This window comes from Symphalangus syndactylus, chromosome 6 (genome assembly GCF_028878055.3).
Source record: "Symphalangus syndactylus isolate Jambi chromosome 6, NHGRI_mSymSyn1-v2.1_pri, whole genome shotgun sequence".
NCBI lineage: Eukaryota > Metazoa > Chordata > Mammalia > Primates > Hylobatidae > Symphalangus > Symphalangus syndactylus.
In genome coordinates this window covers 141,298,718-141,320,682 of record NC_072428.2, presented here as the reverse complement: position 1 = coordinate 141,320,682, position 21,965 = coordinate 141,298,718, and the positions used below count along the sequence as shown (strand labels likewise).

The 21,965-nt window shown below is 50.7% G+C and overlaps 1 protein-coding gene and 1 long non-coding RNA gene across 9 annotated transcripts in view; one reads left to right on the top strand and one right to left on the bottom strand.

Annotated features, from left to right (window-relative positions):
* Positions 1-14,905: 14,905 nt before the first annotated feature.
* On the bottom strand, positions 14,906-16,833 carry LOC129485227 (uncharacterized). Its single transcript, XR_010121428.1, has 2 exons — positions 16,267-16,833; positions 14,906-15,235 (listed from the first exon to the last, which is right to left on the bottom strand). It is a non-coding gene; the product is annotated as an uncharacterized lncRNA (long non-coding RNA).
* The window catches only part of PRKAG2 (protein kinase AMP-activated non-catalytic subunit gamma 2), a 327,100-nt gene continuing 321,896 nt past the window's right edge, over positions 16,762-21,965 (top strand). For 7 of the 8 annotated variants that reach the window (XM_055284605.2, XM_055284604.2, XM_055284600.2 and 4 more), the window contains exon 1: positions 16,856-17,603. In XM_055284605.2, coding sequence (XP_055140580.1) covers positions 17,490-17,603 — 114 coding nt within the window. In that variant the 5' untranslated portion in view covers positions 16,856-17,489. Of the gene's footprint in view, positions 17,604-21,965 lie in introns of all 8 variants that reach the window. The other variant, XM_055284598.2, reaches the window with a different exon arrangement.

Here is a 21,965-nt window from a genome sequence, read left to right as displayed (position 1 = left end):
TGACTGACAGCCCAGAACCTCCCTTGGGTCCTTCACACTCTCCCCAGCTGTCCCCAGGCAAGGACAGGGCAGGGTGGCAGCCCAGAGCCAGCCCACTCCTCCCTTTCCCAGCATCCTCTAACTGAAGAGTGTGCTTGGTGACCCCCCACCCGGTCTGGCCAAGACTTGCTCAGAACTGAGCTGCAGGCTGGAGGCCCTTCCTACCCAATCTTCCTTCCTGTGCCTTTCCCAGGTGTCAGGCTCCCCGGAGGTCTGAACCCACTCCTGCTCTTTCTCCCTTTACCCTTCACAGGCATTTCTTCCGTTAAATCTCTTGCACATCTAATCCCTTCTTGGCATGGCCTCATGACTGTACAGATAGAGTAGAAAACAGGGAGGCAAACTGTTTGTTTGTATTAAGAGAGAGCTGAACTGAGCAATCCCTGTGATGCTAGGATTTCAGTCTGAAGCAGATCTGGTTTTTCCTTGATAAGGGTCAGTTAGAGTAAAATCCACAACCGGAGAGATGTGGACAGAGACTGGAATAAAGTGAGTTCACTTTGACCTGCTGCAGGAATTTCAATGGGATCATTTATGTGCCTCTTCTATACTGGTGATTTTGCTAAGCTTCTTTGCAAATATTCCACCACAAGTTTATTGCAATGGACATTTTTGCTATTTTTCATTTCACAAAGTGGTGCTACATTTTTTTTTTAAAGAAGTTCTAAAACATTTTGAGCATTGAGAAAATCATTTGAGTCCATGTGGATCTTCCCAGTGGAAGATTATAATGCTTGTGTTGTATTCTGTGACTTTCTCCCCCTCACTCTCAGTAAAAGTAAAATGGGTAGAAGTGAACACAAGACAGGATACTTTGCAATCTCATGTAGTCCTAGGATCAACCATTCTGTTAATCTGTATTGTTTGTTCGTTTTTGAGATGGAGTCTTGCTCTGTCGCCCAGGCTGGAGTATAGCGGTGCCATCTCGGCTCACTGAAACTTCAGCCCCTCAGGTTCAAGCGATTCTCCTGCCTCACCCTCCCGCGTAGCTGGGATCACAGGCACCTGCCACCACGCCCAGCTAATTGTTGTATTTTTAGTAGAAATGGGCTTTCCCCATGTTGGCCAGGCTGGTCGTGAACTCCTGACCTCAAGTGATCTGCCCGCCTCATCCTCCCTAAGTGCTGGGATTACAGTCGTGAGCCACCGCACCCAACCCATTTTGTGAATCTGAATTTTAAAATGGAAAGAGATACTAGGGTCAAAAAAATGAGGAACAGGTAAGAGTACACCAAAAGGAAAGTAGGTTTTTTTCCTCACTCCTCAGCCCATCCCCTCGTCCCAGAGTTATCTGGTTACAGTGCTGTGGGAATTTAACCATAAATAAATTGAATCTGAATTATGCTTGTCAAAGTAAGTGACCAATATCAGCTGATGGTTCTGAGTCTTGGCTTCCGCAGTCACTATTTTTTTTTTTTTTTTTTTGAGACAGAGTCTCGCTCTGTCGCCCGGGCTGGAGTGCAGTGGCGCAATCTCGGCTCACTGCAAGCTCCGCCTCCCGGGTTCACGCCATTCTCCTGCCTCAGCCTCCCGAGTAGCTGGGACTACAGGCGCCCGCCACCGCGCTCGGCTAATTTTTTGTATTTTTTAGTAGAGACGGGGTTTCACCGTGGTCTCGATCTCCTGACCTCGTGATCCGCCCGCCTCGGCCTCCCAAAGTGCTGGGATTACAAGCGTGAGCCACCGCGCCCGGCCCGCAGTCACTATTTTTTTCTTGCTCAAGTAACTTGAAAAATTACTAATGGACATTGCTAATCCCAGTCATTAGTAAGCTTTAGTCAGGCTCTCTTCAACTATAAAGGGAAAAGTTATTTTCCTATAGGGGAAGATTAATGCACTCAAGTTCCACCAGTTATTCATCTAAATCCCCAGAGTAACAAAAAGATCCAATGCCTCTGCTTTACTTGAGCCTGGAAATGACCCTGACATCCCACAAGCACCAATTGGAGTCAGAAGGCCACCCACCCAAAGACTTGGGATTTTATGAACCACCAAGTTTGCCATCCCCACAGACACCCAGCATGGAGGCTTTGTGGTAAAACCAAAGTCGTTCCCTGTTCAACGCTGCTCCCGCCCTGATGCTGCCCGGGGCATCGCCGGTCAGGAGTGCAGGGCTACCTGACCACAGTGAAGGCTGTGGGGGCTGTGGGGCAGAGGAGAGGCTGTAGCAGCTCAGTAACAGGTACTCATGTTAGTTATAGCTCTGCTGACACAACGTGTCTTTCCTTCTTTGCTTCTCTTCTCCCTGCCACGCTTCTTTACCTCCTCCACTTGTTCTAGAAAGAATAACCTACAAATGGACAAAAATGACAACATGATTAAGTTAACTAAAAGTGACAAGTTTATTCGTTAGGACTCTTGCATCGCAGGAGACAGGAATCCCACGCTATCTTAAGAAAATATGGGAATGTTCTTGACTGACAGGGAGAAGCAGAGGAGGGACTGGTCTTAAGGACAACAGGAACCCAGGCTTTGCTGTTCCTCCCATCTCTGAGTACCGTACCCTGGCTCCCAGTCTGGCCGTCCCTGGAGCAGGGGTAGTGCCAGGCTGAAGTCTTACCACCTCGAGATAAGAATGGAAAGGGCTCTGTCAGCGCCAGAGTCACAAGGAAGGCTCTGATTGGCCACCAAGGACCAAGTCTCCTGACTGGGGGTGATTATGATAGGCTGAGCCAGGGACTAGGGAGGCAGAATACTGGCATCCCCTACCAGACCTAAATATTGTGCTGGGAGAGGTAATTTCCCCCAAAAGCAGATGTGTGTATACGTCAAGCCAGGAGCATGCACTTGCTGTGGGTGGGCCACAGCTTGGATGATCTATGTTCCAGTCAGCTCTAGGACTCACAAGATACAAACAGACCAAGAGTTCAAGAGAAAGACAACTATTCGTGGTTTAAGACCGAACAGGAATTTCTCTCTAGAGATCTTAGTGTATGTCTTTTTTTTTGTTTCAAACTATCAAATCCCCAAGTTGGCTAGCAACCATGGAGCCCTGGCCGCTGTAACGAAGTGGAGTCCTCTCCAAGAGTTCCAGGTAGAAACAGCACTCTCCACAGTGGTCTTGTGCCCTTCTCCTTGGAGCCCTGACCCAAACAGCCCGTGTCCCCTCTCCCTCCAGAGTCCCCTGTGCAAGGCCCGGCTCTGCTAAGGATCGCTCTTCTCAAATCCCACATGATCCCTCTTCTGACCGAATAAAAGTCCCTTCTTTCTGCCTGGCCCTGAGGTAGATCACATCTATGGGCATTGAGCTCATTCCGTCATTCAGTTACCGAAAAGTCCCTGGAGAAAGACTCGTATAAAATCAGCAATTCCTATAACAACCAGCACCCCCACTGTTACACCTCACATGGCAGTCTCTCTTCAGCAAAGATATGAAGATGTTTGCAAACATGTAAATAATAGTCCAAATAACAGCAAATATCACCGGCATAAAATGGAAAGGGGAAGTAGGCTGCCATCCCCTCTCTACATTCCCCTCCCTGGGAGAAGGAACTCCGCCCACGCAGTGTGGTGGGAGGCAGCCCTGCTCTGCTGCCCAGAGCCTCTGTGGCGCAGGGCGTTCTCCACGACATCCTTGACAGCCACACTCCTGTCAGGTGACAGCAGGGTGGCTCAACACAGCACCTGCAATTCTCTAGCAGGAAAGACAGATGCAAAGTGTGTGGCTGCTTTTTTTCTGGTTCCCAAAATACTTTCCAGAAGAAGGTTCAGAGAAAGGGCCAGGGCAGTGGATCTCAAACGATATGCACGCATATGTGTGCACACACATGCTCACACATTTACACACATGCACACACACACGCGCACATGCACACACATGCTCACACATGCACACACATGTACACATGCGCACATGCGAACACATGCACACATGTACACACGTTTGCACATGCACACGCACACACAAGCACACAAATGCACACACATGTGAATGCACACACAAGCACACATGCACACACATGCCCTACCCCAAATCCCCCAACCACAGCCTGGGGAAGGAGCCCAGGCGCCTCCTGGATCCCCTAAAGCAGGGACTGAGGGCCACTCAGAAACGCTGCTCCTAACTCCAAGGTGCCAGGCCCCCGGCTGCCCTGGACCCACGGGAACAGCCTTCTAGGAAACACACTCTCCTCTGCGGTGAGGGTGGCCTCTGGGGGCCAGGTGTATTAGCTTCAGGGCAACAGGGCATGTGCCCAGGAAATTGTGGACTTCTTGCAATTTTCCAGAAGATTCTGGAAAGCAAACCACATTGACGGTGCTACTGCTGTGTGTCTGGTATTTGCACTGACATCAAGGAAGAGACGGGAATGAATGTGAATGGAGCCTCTGCCAGCCCTGCTGCCTGCAAACACCTGGGCATCCTTCTCTCCTTTTTGCTCAGTGGCGACATGGCTTGCCTGCAGTCACGCCAGCAGCAAGCAGCCAGGCAGGTCTGACTCCGGAGCCCAGGCTCCTTCCTGTGCACCTCTTTAAAGTCCCAAGGCTAGCGCACGCAGAGGCAGGTCCCTGGGTGGTGTCATTAGGGAAGCAACCAAAAGGAACGGCAGCCCCGGCCCCTACTTCTTCTGCAGAGGCTGAAATTCCACCATTAGTAATTACTTTCCTGGGAGGAAAAGTATATTAGGGTTCTCCAGAAAAACAGAAGCAATAGCGTGTGTATATATATGTGTGTGTATGTATAATGTACATACATATACTTATATATGTGTATATCGCAGCCATTCTTTAAACTTACTCCCCTCCCTCCCACCGCACACACACACACACACACACACACACACACACAGAGACAGAGGAGAGAGAGATTGATAAGATTGATTCACTTTAAGGAATTAGCCTGTGATTATGGGGGCTGCCAAGCCTGAAATCTGCAGGACAGGCCAGCAGACTGGAAATTCAGGTGCTAGCTGAGGTTGTAGCTTTGAGTCAGAAGGCCGTCTGGAGGCAGAATTCCTTTTTCCCTGGGGCATCCGAGCCTTTTCTCCCGTGGCCTCCAACTGATTGGATGTGACCCACCCTGCTATGGAGGATGGAGGGTGATCTGTTTTCAGTCCACTGATTTAGATGTTCATCTCATCTGAAAAAGGCCTTCATGGAAACATGTGACTGGCGTTTGACCAAACAGCTGAGCGCCACAGCCTGGCCACGTTGACATTTAACGTTAGCCATGGCAGAGCCCATTAAATCAGCATGTGGGGCCCCGTGCAGAGCCACAACGCCCTGCCTCCGACCTGCCGCTGATGGCTGTTAGCCTGGTAATCTCCAATATGGCCCCTGTGTAAGTCACTCAGCCTTTTCAAACCTTGTATTTGTGTGTGGCGGGGTAGGGGTGGGGATATAATTCTTACTGTAAGAATGAAACGAGCTGACATCCATGAACACACCATGAAATGGAAAATCCTCTGCGCCTGTGTTTCTCCCTCTGTGGTGGGAGTGGGTTCAGCTGGTGTTTTCCTGTCTGCGTGTCCACTGGATCATCACTTCCAGCTCCTGTAGAGGAAGGGCCCTATTGATCTGCCATCAGTAGGATGGGCATGTGGCGGCTCAATCAGTGCAGATGGGTTTCTGGTGACTCATCGCACAGCATGCGATCAATAAATATTTATTGCCTGAGTGCGGGAAGACAAGGCAGCCACTTCTTGTACTTACCACACAAACTCTGGTATCCGACTCAGTTCTCCAAGAGTCCAGAGAGAAAGGGAGAGAGCATCCTCAACAGACTCCTCAACGGTCTGATGGCAAGGACCTTGGAAATCACCCCGCCCGGCGGTCTCACTTCACAGACGAAGGCGGTGGAGGCTCAGAGAGGCACGTGTCTGCCAAGTCTGACATGGGATGGTCGCCGGTCCAGGACCAGGGCCCAGGCCTCCTGCCCAGCATCAATAAATAGGACAGAAATTACTGTGAAAATCTATCTCCTCCTCCACTGCTTTGCATCTTTTCCAGAATAAATGCCATATGGAAAAAAAAAAGATTTAAATGTAACATGATTTTTTATGTTAAAAAAAAAAAAAGGAAACCGTACAAATGCAGAAGTAAATATGGGAGAGATTTTAAAAATAATTTTGAAGTAGGAAGGGCTTCTCTAAATATGACAGAAAACCCCAAATAGCCATAACAAATAAATTAATGAAATAAAACATATAAAAAGAAAAAATCCTGCATGGAAAAAAGGCATAATAAACAAAGTCAGAAGACAAATAATAACTGGGAAGAAATATTTGCCACCGACTGATGAGGAGCTAATTTCTTTATATATAAAGAGTGCCTATAAGTAGATAACAAAATGACCCACTACCCAATAGGAGAATAGGCAAAAATCACAAATAGACAAGAGACAGAAAGGGAACTCAAAAAAGACACGCGAATGTGAAGAAGATGTGCATTCTTATTTATCACAAGAAAAATACACAGTAAAAGTGCCAGATACTGTCTTCACCTAAGAGGTGGGCGAATATTAAAAAGTTAGAAATAGATTTGTGTCGATGAAGGTGTAGAGAGACAGGCGTGTTCATACACTGTGGGTGAGAGTGCAAATGGATGAACGTCCCAAGAAGAACAAATCACTGGTCTATGAAACTGAATCATGTCTTCACGCCTTGTTCTAGCAAGTCCCTGTCTAAGCATTTGTCCTTCGGCACACTCCAAAATGTGTGAAATGATTTATGCACAGCATTGCAGCATTGGAAACAGCCTACATTTTCATCAGTAGAGGACTGCACACATAAATACAACGTAATACATAAACAATGATAATAAATTATGCAATGCTTGTACCATGGAATACTAGGCAGCCATTCTCAGGAATGAAGCAGCTCTCTATAAACGGATATACACAATCTTCAAGACTTACTGTTGAGTTGGAAGAAAAGACAGAGAACATCATCAACAGCAGGCCTCCCCTGTGGGGGGAGAATGTCTGCATGGACCTCACCCTCCCACTCCCCTCCAGAGTCCGTCTCACCTTTTCCTTCCTTCAAACCTCCCATCCACTGGTGGCACTGCCTCTTATTCATGGGGAAAACAGAAGCGCGCAGGAAAGAGCCTCACAAGCTCCCTGACTGTGTCTCCCAGGCTGTGTTCGACGGGGTCCCTTCCAGTCACCTGGGTGAGCTGTCCCACCTCCCACCTATTGGCGGCTGGCCACGCCACTGGTTCAGCTCATCTCTCTTGTCTATGAGGTTTTCCCCTCTCTTTCCCGCACCAGCGACACGACTCCCTCCCCTGAATGTTACAGGGTTGTTAGCACACGAACATGCTGTAATATCCCTCATCTTTTTTTTTTTTTTTTAGACAGGGTCTCACTGTCACTCAGGCTGGAGTGCAGTAGTGTGATCTTGGCTCACTGCAGCCTCAACCTCCTGGGCTCAGGCGATCCTCCCACCTCAGCCTCCTGAGTAGCTGGGACCACAGGCGTGTGCCACCACACCTGGCTAATTTTTGAATTTTTTTGTGGAGATGGGGTTTTGCCATATTGCCCAGGCTGGTCTTGAACTCCTGACCTGAGGTGATCCACCAGCCTTGGCTTCCCAAAGTGCTGGGATTGCAAGCATGAGCCATCGTGCCTGGCCATATCCTCCATGTTAAAAAAAAAAAAAAAGAAAAGCCCTCTCTTGACCCACATTTTTCCCTGCTCACCACCTCATTTCTCTGCTCCCCCATACAGCAAAGTTCCTAGAAATAGTTCTCACTATTCACCACATCCTTCCCTCTGGATGTCCCGAGCCAGTCGCAGCAGGCTACTGCTCTCATGCTCCTCTGCTTCTTTAAGCTAACCAGTGGCCTCCAGGTCACTGTCAACTCTGCCTCCTCTTCTAACTCACTGCTTCTTCTCTCCCTTGCTCTCTGTGGGCCACTTTCTCCAGATTCCCTGATGACTCCCTGGCTGCTCTTTCCTGGTCTGTTCGTTGGCTCTTTCTTATCTCCCCAGCCTCCAGCTGTTGGAGGCTGCAAGGTACAGTCCCGACCTCTTTGCTATCTACACCCTCATCCTAGACCATCTCTTCCCACCTCACAGCTTTAAATTCCATCCCTTGGTGGACGACTTCCAAACAAGTGTCTCCTGTCACCCTGATCCCTCTCTCTCTGGACTCTTCACTTGGGTGTTCAATGTATGTCTGAAGTTTACTGTATCCAAAAGCAAACTATTTTCCCAGCCCCTCCCTGCCCCTCCCGTCCCAGTAAGTGGGATCATTCCAGGTGCTCCCATGCTGCCCTTTCCTTCTCTCAGACCCCACATCCAATCTATCAGCAAATTCTGGGGATTCTGTCTTCAGAACCTATCCAGAAATAACAACGCCTTCTTGCCACTGCTCCTTTCCCACCCTGGCCTAGCACTGTCACCTCCTGCCTGATGACATGCTGGCCTTCTCACTGTGCTCCCCTGTTCTTTCCCTGTCGCTTGCACAGACTTTTCTCTCCATAGCAGCCAGGCTGCTAAGATCCTTTAAAAACCTGAACCAGATCGTGTCATTCTTCTAGTTGATGTTCTCCAACACCATCTCATCTCACTCAGATAAAAGCCAAGGCCCTTACTGTCCATATGTTAAGTCCTGCCACTCTTTCTCTCACCAACTTCAAACACTCCGATCTCACCCTTCTGTTATGGAATCCTCTCCCCAGTGACCCACATGGCTTACCCCACCATGTCCTTCAGAGGTCTGCTCAAGTATTCCGTGACTCTAGGGCCACAGTCAAGGCTGCCCGGCAGACGCTGGGCCCGCTGAGGGAGGGTCAGGCTAGTGGGGCGACAGCCACAGAGTCAGGAAATGCTTCCCATGATGCTGCTCAAGGCAAAATAATAACAGAAGAACCCCCTGGCTTCTGTTGTCCTCCTACCCCTCCACCCCACTCTCCCACTCTCCCCTATTGGCCAAAGCTCGCTGGACACCGGTTGGTGAAAGATCCTGGGACTAGAGGCCCTGGCAGTCCATAGACGGGCAGGTCAGGGAATGAATCTAAGAGCAGAGGGAATGGGCCACACAAAAATAGACCCCCACGCGAATGAGCATAGCCCCATACTGGCCCATAAGTCAGTCTTTGGGGAAATGGTTACCATGACACAGTTCTAGAGATGTGTCGGTGAACATCGTGGTGAACAATTTGCACCAGCTTCTTAAACCTGCAAAGATAAAGAATAGGGTTGAAACCAATGGTCCTACCGAGGTGGACTCTCCTTGAAGCTCCATGAGAAACAGCTGCTCTCCTTGCGTCCCAACTACAAGAATCACAGACAAATTTGCCGGCGTCAGTGTTGACTGCAGTGAGTACCGGGGGCCTTTCGCAAATGCTGTGCTTTGGCAATGAACCCCACCCACTCCTTCACAGATATCTTTCGGATACCCAAAGAAATGTCTGCATCCGTCCCTGTAAGATATTGACAACTCCTTCAGGTCATGGGTGCACAAGCTCTACAGTGTCAGGAAAATATTCTCTCATGCAGGTCAAAGAACAATGAACTTTGTTTTGTAATTATGCTTTATTTTTTGACCTACGGGGTAAAAAGCTACAATGAGTGGGGCTAGAAAAAAAAAACAAGGCAAGACCTTTCGTACAATGGTGCTATCAGGAGCATGTGTTGCAATGATCTCAAAGAAACTTATGCAAGCCCATGGTACAGAGTTCTACTTGGAAAGTTTCTCACTGTCCCAAGATCTCAGGCAATTCTTAGGAGTTAGATTTAGGAACATTTTAAAAATTACCTTTTGACCGACATGGCACAGGGAGTGTTGTCATAAACCACTATGTCCTTGAGAACCACCTGCATAGCTAGTTTTTGAACTAACCATCTTTGAGGGCTTTGGCTTGCACCAAATGTGCATTTATTGATTATGGCATAAAGTGCTAGTGAACAGGGACAGAGATAAATTCTGGAAAGGTCATGCATGAGTCTAACTCACGGTTTGTCAGGGGCTTCTGGGAGGAACACAGCTTCCGCAGAGAGTCAGGATGATGCTGTGCCTCTCTAGCAGGGCTTGGAGGTCAGTGGGTCTCTGCCTCTGTGCACCTGGTCCTCTGGAACATGAGCTGGCGCTCTGCTCTGCAAATGCTGCCAAGTCCAAAGGCATAGCATGCAAATCTATTTTTTCTGGAGTCTTGTTGAAAAGCCATGACTGGCATTCTAGAGACCAGGTCTGGGTATCAGCTGCATATCACTGGAATGGATGGTATCAGTGGTGCAGGCAAACCAGAGCTTCAGACAGACCCTCTCATGTAAGTGAACAGTCAGATTTGCATTGCAATATAGGATCTTTGAGGCCAATACCATTGCCAAAATAATTTTATTTGCTTGGGAAATTATTACAATTAATTTGCATTACTTAATCATGTGCCCATAGATGGGTGAGAGGTCAGAAACAAATCAAGAGCCACATTCAGGTAATAGTAGTATTCAGATTTCCCAAGGTTAATCAGGATGTTTATCGCATGTTGAGAGCTCATAACTAAGTCAAGAACCAACACACACAGACCTTTAGTCAAATTCTGCAGCCCAGGGAGACCAAACCTTCCACCCCAATGGGAGGTAATGCCGGATCACTAGGATAAAAGTCACACGGGACACGCTGCAAAACAATTATAAAGGCAGCTGTTGGCAGAACCAAAGACTTTATTCCCAACTAATGCTGTTTACATGACAGCTACCCTTAGTCAGGAAGGGGGCATCATTGCTGGGGATTCCCTATTCTATTATTTAGCAAACAGACACCTCCTCACTGCACAGTGCTTGCGGATAGACATGCCCTGTTTGGTGAATCTGTCATTCTGTAGAACTGCTGAGTGTGTGCTTAGGTACAGAGCTGGCCAAGACACGAAGCTATTCTCTAGAGAGAAGATATGCACAGCAAATCTGTCGTTTGGGAGAACATCACTACAGGGTTCACCTTTACCTTAATCCAAAGTACTTCTTGGATTTCACGATGAGGACTGCCTTATGGTTGGCTGGCATCATGGATGAAGAGCTACCTGGAGCACTGACCAAGGAGGTGGCTGGCACAGGTGCCCGGGAAAATAAAAATGGACCCAGAAAGGGGCAGTCAGGCAGTTAGGAGATGCGTTGTCCCAAAGCAGTGTTCCCGCTGGTCCTGGGCCCCTGCCTCCACTTCTCTGCGTGGATTGATACTAATGACTCCATTTGTGCCAGGGAGCAAAAGCCATCACAAGGTTACACAATCATTGCCCACGCTTAAAGGAAATAAAAACTGGAATGTGACTCTTTGCCCTGTTTTTCACGATTAGATAACACCCCCTTAGCTTGGTATTCAATAAGTTATCAAAGCATTTACAGAGTCCTGAGCCCAGAACTTGCTGTTTAGTTTTTCTAAGAGTTGTAAAATTGAGCTGTTGTCTTCCTACATGTACAAACCATTGTTCTCTCCATTTGTGTCACAGGCAAATAGACCAAGGCAGCTAAGATGTTCTTAGTTGGTCTCTCTTAGACGGTCCAAGGTTATCCCAAAGGCATTTCCTAAAGAGTCTTCAGCAAAGTTCTTAAAAGCAGAGGGGGCCACATTTTTTATGTTTTCCTAGAGGGCACAGCCAATTAATACTCACGGGCAGAAATGAAATGAATGCCAGTGCAGATTCCAGCAAATAGGTTTCTGTTCCCTTCATCTGTAAAGTGGATGTGATCGTTCTCTTTGGGGATTTTAGTGGAAATTAGGGTGAGATAGTTAATATGAAGTACCTAACATGGCGCCTGACATGTCATTAGTGATCACAAAGTTCCTTTCTTCTTTGCAATGTGGAATCCACTGTCACTGAGGTTGGGAACTCATCAGACACAGATATCCATCTCCCGATCACAGAGCTTCCTTCTAACTGCAACATTCTAAGCACCCAGGGTAAGCGTGGACTTCAAAACCATGGGGACACCCCCAATTCTAAGACTGTCTATACTATATAAAGATGACTCATGGTTTCCAAAGTCATTTTTATTTATATGGAATAACAAGCCAAATTTAAAAAAGAAAAAAAAAGCATGAGTGGGCATAAGGGAACAAGTAAGTTTGGAAAACCAGGTTAAGTGAAATTAAATAGGCAGTGTCCCCTTCATAAGCTCTAATCAAGGATTTCCTTTACACTAACTCTCCTACTGTGAGTATTTCACGTCTCAGCGGGTTGTAGGCCCTGGACCTGGGTGCAGCATTTTAAATTATCACCTCTGAATGAAATGTTGCCTGGCTGGGGAAGAGGTGGCTCACCCTGGCAGGCCAATATGTTAACCAGGATCCCTGGAAACTGACAGCATTCAGAAATGGGTACTCCAAGTATTTGCAGGTGATGTTGGTCTAGGATACTAATATAGTGGGACAGCAATGACACAAACACATGTGTGGTATAAAATGTGCCAATCATATCTGCTCCCACATTCAGTGTGCTAACATGTGTAAGAGCCCTTAGTACTGTCACATAATAGAAGCTGCATGTTCTATTGGCCACAATTGCAATAGAATCCAGCCTGGGCCAAGGATGCACCCAATGGGAAGCAGCCTCAGTGATAGGGTTTGGCTGTGTCCCCACCCAAATCTCATCTTGAATTGTAGCTCCCATAATTCCCATGTGTTGTAGGAGGAATCATGGGGGTGGGTCTTTCCCATGCTGTTCTCGTGATAGTGAATAGGTCTCACGAGATCTGATGGTTTTATAAATGGGAGTTCCCCTGCACATTCTCTCTTTCCTGCTGTCATGTAAGACGTGACTTTGCTTCTCCTTGCTTTTCACCATGATTGTGAGGCCTCCCCAGCCATGTGGAACTGTGAGTCAATTAAACCTCTTTCCTTTATAAATTACCCAGTCTAAGGTATATCTTTATTAGCAGCATGCGAACAGACTGATACACTCAATATGCCCCTTTCTCCAACAAGCTATCCCAAACCATCTGTAGGAAGGGCCTTGGGTGGTTTTTTAGTTGTTTCTGTTTTTAATTTCCAACTTACTGTGGAATGATACTTTGTAAAATTCAATAAAAATAAATTACTAGAGCAATACAATTAACAAAGACATACCAAATACAATCAGGACAAAAACACAAGCTCCCTTAAAGAGGCCACAGAAATATTCTAAAACCATCCCACTTCTCTTATAGAAGGGGAACTAAGGGACCTGCCCCCATTGCATAGTTGGTCAGAGGCAGCTCCTCTGGCTGAAGCAAGCTAAGGTGCTTTGGCCCAAGCCCTAGCCCTGACCCCAGCCCCAGATCCAGCCCCAGCCCCAGCCCCTGCCCCGGCTCCAGCCCCAGCCCCAGCCCCAGCCCCAGCTCCAGGCCTGGCCAAGTTCGCCTTCTCATCCTTCCGGGAAGACGAGGGGGAGGTGAATGAGGCACTGGCCTCAGGTGCAAAATTTAAGGGGGTGCCAAAAAGTCACCAAGATAAAGAATATTTAATGCAATATATTTCTAAACATTAGAATTTTACATAAAGACAGGATCAGTAACAGTGCTGAGCCGAGCAATATTGGCACCTGAGGCAAAAGGCAGAATCAGTGACAATGTCAGAGCTTTACTTGAAGTTTTGACCTTTTGCTCAGCACAGGTTTGACTGCATTAATGTTGAGAAGGAGGTCATAGGTAGGGCATACAGAAACAGTGAATGTCAGGGGTCATTACACGGACAACGCTGCGTGGGCCCGCCACATTTAGCTCCTGGCTAGAATATCTGTGTGCACACCAACGGGAGGGGAAGACGGGAGTTTTCAGAAAACACCTCCAATCAAAACAATTACTGTGTTCCTTTCACTCTGAGACTCCACCAGTCAGAAGATATGTGATCAATTTGTTAATGTATCTTTAGAAGGAAAAAAATGGCAGGTAAGCTTCTTCTGACACCATCTATAAGCAACTCCCATAATTCAGAAATATTCACATATAGAACCCTGAAGGGAAAAATCTCAAATTGTTTTTTCCTCTGCTCTCACACTATGACAATCATCAACGCGGAAGGTTTGTGTCACCAAATGTGTGTGTTGGGGGGTTCTCCCCACCGCCAAGCAAGCAATCAGTTCTACAGGAAACACCAGGGTGTCTTCCAACTCATTTCTGACACTGTCTATCTGGAGATAGCGGCAGATCCCACAGGTTGAGGGCTCAGTCCCCAAGGCACCCCCCTCCCCATCCCACTTCACACACCAGTTGCAAGTCCAGGCATCCGGAGCTTCTGACCGACAGGCTGGGCTCTCAGTTGGGGTTCCCACAACCCCCCCTCAGGTTCATTAATTTGCTAGAGTGGTACACAGGACTCAGGGCAATGTACCTTTACAGGTTTATTATGACGCATATAACCAAGAACACAGATGATGGGATGTACAGGGAGAACAGGCAGGGAGTTTCCATGCCCTCCCCGGGCACGCCGTCTTCCAGCAGCCTACACGTGTCCAGGGATCCAGAAGCCCCCAAACCCACACCTCTTGGGCTTCTTACAGAGACTTCATTGGACAGACACGATTGACGACCATGCAGAAAGGTGATCGAACAAACAGGTATGATCTAATAGTGACTGAGGAAGTGTGGACACCCAACAAGCCCTGCCTAATCCGATCGTCATTGGCCTTTCTGTGCAGGATTTCTTCGTCTCGGGAATGGGGCAGGACCCCTTCTGAATAGAGGGTCTTAAGTCCCACAGTCAGAAAGATGAGGGAGGATTAGAGTCCTGCCTTGGGCTGGTGAGGTGGTGAAGGAGGGCAGGGGCAGTTCAGAGGAGATTGTTTCATGGGGCCTGCTTCTGAGGCCTAAAGCGCCCCAACATTATAACAAGAGACTGTGATGAGGGTGACGAGAGTGCTAAGCCAGGAACCCTGGACAAAACCCAGAATTTATATCTCGTAATATCACAAGGACCAAAAAAATTAAAAATTAAAAAAAAGGCTCTTAAAATGCTGGCAACACAGTAAAACGTTTTAATTTAGGAAGCACTAAAGTCTTTGTTCCGACAAAATTAACTCAGAGAACAAATTATTTTACATATTTATGCAGATCAATCAACAGAAGTACACATTACAACAATTGCTAAACACTGTCCGTAAATGTAAAGAAAACATTTCAGATGAGAAGCGCCATCGCGGTTTTCTCCTTCTGGGTCACCCAGTGGAATGAGGGCCCTCGCCAGGGCCTCTCCCCAGATGTCTCTTCACATCAACCGGCTTCCTTCTGATGGCCCCGTTTTCCTTTAAAACCAGTTCTCATCAAATAGGGTGGTTTGTGCACCTGGCAAATGATCATTTTGACAAGGATTAAAACTGTAAGCTAAACAGATGACACAAATGACAATTGGGAATAATTTTTAGTGGGGACAGAGGCTAAATACTACCCCCTCCCCTTTTCTACTTCTAACCAATATCTTGAGCATTCAGTGGGACAATACAGTCTCGCTGGGTCTCCTGAAATCCTCTAGCAAGAAGCCAGACAGGAGAAGACCCAGACGTCCCACACCCGTGGGGCCAGGATGGCTGCTTGGTTGCTGAACCCAGACAGGGTCCTCCCAGAGCATCTGCCCCTCTCAGGCTCTGCCTCCAGACTGGGGATCTTCCAGGCTGGCTTCATTCTGGACCAGAGAGCAGAGGAGAAGGAGAAAGAATATAAACCCACCCCTATGAGCCAGGGAACCACCCAAGCTGTAAGGATTTTGTGCAAACTGCTGGAACTTGGGTTGGAAAAGCCAGCCGGCAAGCAGCTGAAAGGAAGGGTGCTTCTCCCTGGGCGGGCGCACGCCTGCTTCCTAAGAGATGATCCTTTGGGTGGGCTGATCATGCCTCCTCCTCTGAGGAGGGAGTCCTGCGAAAGCACGCACCTCAAAAGGAGTAAAGGCCCTATGGTGTCCCCAAAGCGACCCCTGTCGCGTTCTTTCTGCGGGTGGCCTCCCTGCATTACTGATTACTTGGAGCGGCTGAGCTGACGTCAGCATTCTGGGAGCGCCAATGACCTTTGGGGTCATCACATCCTCAGAAACTAGAGCAGGAGGGGAAGCGACCCCCAAGCCAGCACTCCCCCTACTTTCCACCAGGGAGCCGAGGTCGCGCCATCCTGGGGTGCATCTGGGGGTGGGGACACACCAGGCCCCTCCCCCAACCCCTCTAGGGCCCTCGGCAGCAGGGGGTACCGGATGCCCACCCGGGGCTCTAAAGGACCTGGGCCGCACGGCGAACCCTCGCCCGGGTCTTCGAGCCCTCCCCTTCTCCCAATTCTTTCCGCAGTCTCAGGAGCCCCACGTTTCCCGCGGCGTGGGGACACGCACTTACTGCGGATCCACCGCGCAAACCTTGATGAACCTGAAAAAAGCAGGGTGGGGTGGGGTGAGGGTGGGGGTGGCGAGACACTGCTCGCACCCAGCGCCACGCACTGCTCTCTGGGCGGGTTCAAGTGGGCGCTCCGGGCGGGGCGGGACCCGGGGGCTGCGGTGTTTCGCGAAGCACGTGCTGCTCCCCGTGTAGCGCCCCCGGAGACCATGGGCTTCCTCGCTGCCGGGTCTGCTGCGGGGCGGGGGCGGGGGCGTGTTTCAAACGGTAGGGCACACAGTGAGACGCCGGGAGGCGGGATGGATCCGAAACCAGCTCGCAGCGAGTCCCGAGCGGCTGCGGCCGCCGCAGGGGTCTGGGCGCGGCGACGAGGGCGGCGTGGGGCGGCGGGGAGCGGGACGGTGGCGCTGCACGCCGCGCACTTCCTGTTCAACACGCGCCGCCTCCCACCACCCGCGCTCCCCAAGCTTGCGTCGGTGCCAGGCCCGGCCCCTCACTGTCCCCTCGCGGTCCCCTGGGGCCGCGGCGCGCCGGGGGGCGAGGAGCGGGCGCCCTGCCCTTCTTGGCCCGCGGGACTCCGGGCGCCCCCTCAGGCGAGCGCGGCCGCCAGAACTTCTGCCAGCGGCCGACCGTAGCCCAATTGCGCAGAGGGCTCGCCTTGCACCTCCTCTTCCCCCGCCGCCCTCCCTCTCGCCCAGAAAGGAGGACGGACCCAGCTGCAGGCTCCGAGCTGGTTTATTCTGCGGCCGAGGATTACATTTATGCACGAACGGTCTTACTGGCTCCAGATTCCCCACTTGGGCATAGGCATAGGAGGGTTGTTTTCCAAATTGCTGGTTTTAATTGCACCTGCCTTTCGGATTACCTCTGGGAATCTGTGGGAGGAGCCGAGGGGTGGAAAATGTTTCTTCGCTTTGCAAAAGGAAGAAAACTTTGTCACCCAGCGGGAGACCTCAGCCACGAGTAACCCGGGGAGACACCAGAACCGGGACGGGCTTTGACTGATTCTGCCTGCGAGCGTTCCGTAGGAAAGGACGCTTGAACTCGGCGCTCCGGCGGCGGCGGCGCGAGTTCCCTGCTCACCCTCCCTCCCCGCGGAAGTCCCCACGAGGTGGCTTCAGGGTGTAACAGAGCGCACGGCTCCAGTCCGAAGGCAGCGGCCAGGGGAGGGAAGGAGGGGACTGAACCCCCGAGGAGTTTCCCAGAATCAACTTCTGGTTAGAGTTATGGGAAGCGCGGTTATGGACACCAAGAAGAAAAAAGATGTTTCCAGCCCCGGCGGGAGCGGCGGCAAGAAAAATGCCAGCCAGAAGAGGCGTTCGCTGCGCGTGCACATTCCGGTGAGTCCCAGCACTCGGTCCCTTGCTCCCTAGCCCTCCTGTCGCTCCCGTCCCCGGCGCCGAAGCGGTTAACGCTGGACGCCCCGCGCGCACCGTGCGTGCCCCTCCTGTCACTTCGGGTGGCTTGGGGAAAGGGTAGAGGGACAGGGCCCGAGCTGGGCTGGCGGAGCCGGGGCTCGATCTCTCTCTCTGCCCGCGTGCAGCCCGGGCTGGGGCTCCGCCTGGGGCGGGGGCTGGGCGGCTGCAGACTAGAGGGGGCGCCTGGCGCGGCTGGTGGGCGGCTGGGCGTAGCCCGGTATCCAGCCGGGTGCGGGTGCGGGGGGCGGTGCGTTGTGTTGTTTTGCTGAAAAGGGACGGTGTGGACTGCGCTCCGGGGAGGTGGAGCCCGCGCTCGGCTGCCGGAGACGGAGGGAGGGGAGGAGAGGGGAGGGGCGGTGGGTGGGGAAAGCAGCGGGGCGGGGGGTGGGGGGAGCTGTGTAGCTGCGCCTTCCAATGCACCCCCTCCACCCCAGTTTCCCTCGGGGCGTTTCTGGGCCTGGAGCGGGGGTCTCCTCTGCCGCCGTTCCCTTCCCCCGCCCCGGGAGTGTACTTTGGGTCTGTGTGGTATTCGGGGTCTCGGAGCTCCCTAACCCATGCAGGCTGCATTGAACTTCAGCCCCGTCCGCGCCGGCCGCCCGGGAGGACATTGGCGACTCGGATCTGCCTGCGGCTTCACTTCGTCCAGCCAGAGGGGCGGCGGGCCAGGTGGTGGTTCTCTCTTCGGACGGCGCCTGGGTAGCCCGCGGCCACTGTTCCTCGCCTCCCCGTAGGGGGGTCGGGTGGTGGGAGGTGTGGCCCACTGGGTCACACCCTCCGCCTCAGCCAACCAAGTAAATGTTTGTGTTTGTGTACACACACACACACACACACACACACACACAGAGCAGAGTGCTCCGTGGAGAAAGTTATTTTGCTCTCCCGGGGCAGGGAGGGAGTGCGCAGTGAGTGGGCTGGCTGGACCCCTCATTAAAGCTAATCCTTCCCGACAGCGTCAGGCGCAGCTGGCATGGCCGAGACAGGCCACTCACTTCCCACTGTGAATCCCAGGGGGCACTGCCCCGTGTTTGCTGAGCCACCCTTCTTTTAGACGTCCCGCTAAGGTCCTCCTGTGTCAACTCCGGCCCACACGTGTCTAACGCTTGGGTGAAGAGGGTGGACTCCAGGGGCGGGGCTCCAGACACCTGACGCCAAGTAGCCCCACGGAGGCCCTGGGCCAGCCCTCCCTGGCTGGGAAGCTCTGGGGCAGGGCACTTGGACCCCTGGCTGCTGTGTGGCCCCCACGGTGGTGACTGGATTATGCAGGAATAAGTGTTCTATTTGCAGATGAAACATTCTTGTTTACATCTCTCATGTAAGACATTTAAAACCATGTTTGTGAATTAAAAGTTAGATGTTGCTGCCACAAACCTCTTAAACAGTCACCACTTCAGCTAACCGTGTAACTACTGTTTCTCCCATTTGTCAAATGCAGGAAATAATACCCGTTTTTCCTGCTTTATAGGGATATTGAAATAAAATGATTCATGGGAAAACTCTTTTTTTTTGTTTTGAGTCGAGGTCTCACTCTGTTCCCCAGGTGGGAATGCAGTGGTGCATCATGGCTCGCTGCAGCCTCAACCTCCCCAGGCTCAAGTGATCCTCCCACCTCAGCCTCCTGAGTAACTGGGACTACAGGCATGTGCCACCACACCCACCTAATTTCTGTATTTTTTTTTTGTAGAGATGAGGTTTTACCATGTTGCCCAAAGCTGGTCTACATGGGCTGGGCTCGAGCGACCTGCCCACCTTTACCTCCCAAAGCGCTGGGATTACAGGCGTGAGCCATCACACCCATCCCGGGAAAACTCTTGACAAATGTAAAGTGTCCTATAAACGTATGGCTAATACATATACATATACGTATACATATACATATACATATACATATACATATACATCAAACACCTAGTTTTTAAAAAAAATTATGTAGAGAGAAACAAGAACATGCCATTGTCCAGTGGTTGGGACATTTCGTGTGGCAGCCACATGGTGAGGCTGGTTCCAAATGCAGGGTGTGAGTGATGTGTGGGCATGTCCGTGGGGTGATGCCAGCAATAATGTGAGACAAAATCCAGAACCAGAAAAAGGATTGTGAGGCCAGGCTGTGAACGTTGAAAAACCATGTTATAGTTGGGGTGCTCGGACCACCCTTCTTGCTGACAGTGGTGACTTTGGCAGTTTTTCATGACGTTCTTGGCATGAGCCAGCCCACCGCGAAAGTAGTATTCATTCAGTGATTCCACAGTGGCTGAGGGTGACCACGTGCCCAGGCTCTGGCTAGGGTGAGATCTGGGGAAGATCGGCCCAAGTCCTCACAGGGCTTGCAGTTGCTGGGGGCACCAGGGAGGTCCCCTCATCTGCTAAATGGTCATTACCTGTTGATCATTGTGCCAGGCTAGGTGGCAGTTATAACCTTGCTGGGAAAATAAGGCTTTCAGACAAAGGCTAGCAAATGATCCAGGGTCATATGATGACCAGTGCAGACCACACCTGCTTCTAGAGGCAGGAGTGATGACAGTGGCCTGATGTGTTCCGAGAGAATTTACACCCAGAGATGGCAGGCAGGAGTCATGTAGAAGTGGGGGTGATACTCCCACCAGTGGGAGCACCCCACAGAATCAGGCGGGAGGGGATGGCTGCTTCCAGGTGAAGAGCCACGCCTCCTGGAGAAAGGGTTTGAGAGCTAGAGTCATAGGAAATGCTTTGAGACTGGATCAGGAAGGACCTGGACATAGGGTTGCCAGCTGTAGTAACTAAAAATTCTAGATGCCTGGTCGAATCTAGATTTCAGATAGACAATGAATCATTTTTTAGCATAGGTATGTGCCATGCAGTATTTGGGATGTACTAAAAAATATCCATTGTTGATGTGAAATCCCGGATTAGTGGGGGTGTCCTGTATTTGATCTGGCAATGTTGCCTTGAAGGCCAGGCCTAAGGAGTGAGGACCCCTCCTGAAGGCATGAAGAAGCTGTGGTGGATGCTGTGGATAGCCTCCTCCTGGTGCTGGGGCCCAGCCCACCCTCACCTGCAGCCTTGGTGGACAGCCTCTTACTCGTATCTCCCTCCCCACCTGAAGGAATCCTCTCAGGCCCTGGCAGCTTGCTCAGCCTAGTGCAGGAACCCCTGGAAGTGCTGGGATTATGCCCTGAGGGACAACTCTCAACCCAGGAGAGGTCCAGTCAGTGGCCAATGGCCCAGCCGTCCTGCTGCTCAGTGGAAAGTTCTGACCTGGGTTCTGCAGGGTGCCTCAGGGGATCCCTAGCAGGGCGGGGATCCACAGTGTAACCCACTCATTAATTTACCTTACTGGCCCTTCTGGCCAGTTCATGCCTCAGTTTCCCCATTCCCTTGCCCGCACTCCCTGGGATAAACTCCTGAACCTAAGTTCCTGCCTCAGTGTCTTTTCTGGGGGGACCTAAACTAAGAAGCCATTAAAGGTAAAGAAAACAGCACTCTATGGGAATCAGCCTGGAAAAGTGTGCAGAGTGGAGTGATGGGAAAAGGGCTGGTGTCAAGGAAACCAACTCAAGTACTTTGGCAAAAGCCCAGGGTAAGGGTCCGAGGGCCTGAACTGCAGTTGTGATTAGAGAATGCAGAAGGGCAGAAGCGGGACGTGAGAAGGCCAGCCTAGTGGATGGCAAGGGGTTGAGTTGGCGGGAACTGATGTGGAGGTATTTGGGATAAGGGGCCGGTTCTTGGGGGAAATGATGAGTCTGGTCATAGCCCAGGTGTATCTCAGCAGAGGGCAGTACATCCATGGGGAATCACATTTGCTTTCTCACCCCAGCCTTAGAGGATTGCGGTGTGCAGGGACTGCCATTGCCAAGGACATCTTGGATTCTGAGGAGTAATAACTCTTGAAAGACACTGTGGCCCTGGCTGTCCTGTGACTGGGGTCATTTGGTGGCTTCCAGGGACCCTTAGTGCCCAAGCAGCTTGTCTCTTCATTGAATTGGATTAGTCGTTTTGGGAACCTCAGCCTCCAGCCCATATCATAAACAGAACTGTGGCCTAGGGCGTTGGAGGCAATTGTTGCAAACCTCCTCTCTCGGGCTCTGATGATCTTTAATGTCCCCACTGCCCGCTTCCTGTCAACAGCGCGTCTAGGCCTTGGGACACCAGGAAGGAAGAATCCATTTTAGGGGACAGCCTAGGGCCAGTGGGTAGTGGCCGGTGATGGAGACCTATAACTACTAAGTCATCTATCAATTGAATTCGGTTGATGGCTGTGTACTGGGGAAGGGAACATGGCCCTTGGACCTAACAAAGATGTTGCCTTGC